The sequence below is a fragment of the Lucilia sericata genome, unplaced genomic scaffold, assembly GCF_015586225.1.
Source record: "Lucilia sericata isolate MDLA Ls3-8-SP2 unplaced genomic scaffold, ASM1558622v1 Contig003893F_arrow, whole genome shotgun sequence".
Taxonomy (NCBI): Eukaryota; Metazoa; Arthropoda; class Insecta; order Diptera; family Calliphoridae; genus Lucilia; species Lucilia sericata.
In genome coordinates, this window is record NW_023997068.1 from 10,001 (window position 1) to 12,464 (window position 2,464).

General features: G+C 35.9%; 1 protein-coding gene across 1 annotated transcript in view; it reads left to right on the top strand.

Annotated features, from left to right (window-relative positions):
• LOC119615019 (protein LST8 homolog) overlaps positions 1–1,578 on the top strand; it is a 10,322-nt gene extending 8,744 nt beyond the window's left edge. The window contains 3 exon segments of the mRNA XM_037971102.1: positions 17–349; positions 426–595; positions 598–1,578. Coding sequence (XP_037827030.1) covers positions 234–349; positions 426–595; positions 598–1,256 — 945 coding nt within the window. The 5' untranslated portion in view covers positions 17–233 and the 3' untranslated portion in view covers positions 1,257–1,578.
• Positions 1,579–2,464: the final 886 nt, after the last annotated feature.

The following is a 2,464-nucleotide window of genomic DNA, read 5'->3' on the forward strand; positions in this document are numbered from 1 at the left end:
CTTTTTTATTTTACAGCAATTGTGAATATTAACTACTGTGAATGATGCAATACATTTATTGTGAATACCAAAAGAGCAAACTGCCAAATTGACAGCTCCCTAGCAGAGAAAAGAAAAAAACAAAATACTACCAGACCACGGACAGACACACTTGTATTGTAAAAGAAACGAAGGAAAAAATAATGAAATTTTAACTTAAATTGGAAATTAATAAAACAAATCACACATTTGTAATGGAAACAACAGGTGACCAATTAATATTAGCCACTGGTGGCTATGATCACACCATTAAATTATGGCAGGCACATACCGGCAATTGTATACGCACGCTGCGTTTGTGGAGACATCGGTAAGTACATAGCTGGAAAAAAGCCTAATAATTGTTCATTAATAAGTAATTTTTGTCTCGATTTGATCCCCAATAGCAAGTTAACGCCCCTGGATCGCACTCCCGACAAAACCCGTTTAGCGGCTTGTGGGTATCAGTGCATACGTCTGTATGATTTGGAATCCACAACTAATGTGCCTGTCATCAACTTTGAAAGTGTTCAGAAGAACGTCACACGCTTGGGTTTCCAAGAAGATGGCAATTGGATGTTACCGCTGGCGAAGATCATCGTGTACGCATATGGGATATGTTGTCCGCCTCACCACATTGTTCACGGGTGTTTGATTGTCAGGCACCGGTAAATGCCGCCTGTTTGCATCCGAATCAGGTGGAAATTGCCATGGGTGCTCAAAATGGTGGTGTCTATTTGTGGGATGTCAAGTCCGAGGTCCACGAACAGTTAATACCCGAAGTGGATGCCTCCATACAAGATGTGGCCATTTCACCCGATGGTCAGTATATGGCTGCCGTTAACAATAAAGGCAATTGTTATATTTGGTCGCTAAGTTCCTCGCCAAATCAAAAACTCACCACCTTACATCCCAAACTGAAAATAGCTGCTCACAAACGCTACGTTTTGCGTTGTAAATTTAGTCCCGATTCTAGGCTTCTAGTGACCACATCCGGTGATGGTACGGCACGCATATGGAAAACAGATGATTTCACTATGTGGCGTGAATTGTCCATCGATAACTATTGGGTGTGGGATGCGGCATTTAGTGCTGATTCAAAATACCTCTTTACCGCCTCCAGTGATGGTATTGCTCGTCTTTGGAAGCTAGAAACAAAAAATCCCGAACGTAAATACACTGGTCATACTAAAGCTATTACCGCTTTGTCCTTTAAAGATGAAATTGTTACCGAATAACATCAAGCATTAACGTGGCGTGACAATTGGGGCCGTACCAGACGTAGGTCTGCCTTCAATAAACCACCGTGGATGTGTGGTGCATTTTGTACGTTCGTGGGTCGTAAGTTATCGATATAAGTTGGGTGGAACATAAATACTTCAATTTGTTTTTGTTTGCTTAATTTTACTGCTAGTAACCGAAAAAAGAACTATAGTTTATTTTATTTCTTTTTCAATTTTGTTTTCTTTTAATTGTTTTTTTAACTCTTAATTAAGACTTTTCTATATGAATAATTTTTTATATATAAAAAGAAAAAATAAGAAGAAATCAAGGACATGAACCGATTTTTGTAATTTTTACATTTAATTATAAACAATGGAAACAAGAAAAACAAAAACAATATAATATTATAAGCCAATTACATTATTTATATGAAATAATAATAAAATTAATTAAACCACACACAAATAATAATATCAAAAAGATTTCTATTAAAAAATGTGTGAGGTTAAGGGTAAGTATATACAAGACTTCCACAAAATACAAAAATTGTACTTAATTGCATCATTAACAGAGTTATAAGCTTCATAACTCTTAGTAGCGTTTTTGTCCATGTAATCGTAAAGCCAGACGGGCCAAAGGTTGCCTTTCATGTAGCCAAATTTCCAATCTATCATATGGACCAACATTCATTAAGATATCTTAAGTAGTTCTTGAGTTATAGACATTTAAAGAAAAAAAGGGTAGGGGGGAATGGGCGTAAAGTAAATATTGTTAATTTTACCGAGATCTATTCAATTTGAAAATCTAAAACACATCCATGTAAAAGCTCAATTCCTTAGCTTTCATATGAAACAAGTTTTATGAAAATATACCAAGCGGTTACTGAGATATAGGCGGTAAAACTTAACCTTGAAGTAGCAAAATATCGCCAAATCCGAATGTAGAAGGTTTGGTGTTTAGCTACATATCTCTGCTAATTTGAGAGATATTGCTACAAAATTTGGTTTATTGGTAAATTGAGAATTCGGGATTTCCACAAGCTATTAAATACTTAATTATGTCTATTAGAAACAGAGTTATAAGCTTTTTTACTTTAACTAGCATTTTTGGTCATGTAATCGTAAAGCCAGGCGGGCCAAAGGTTGCCCATCATGTAGCCAAATTTCCAATCTATCATATGGATCAACATTCATTCAAATAGCTTAAGTAGTTCCTGAGTTAT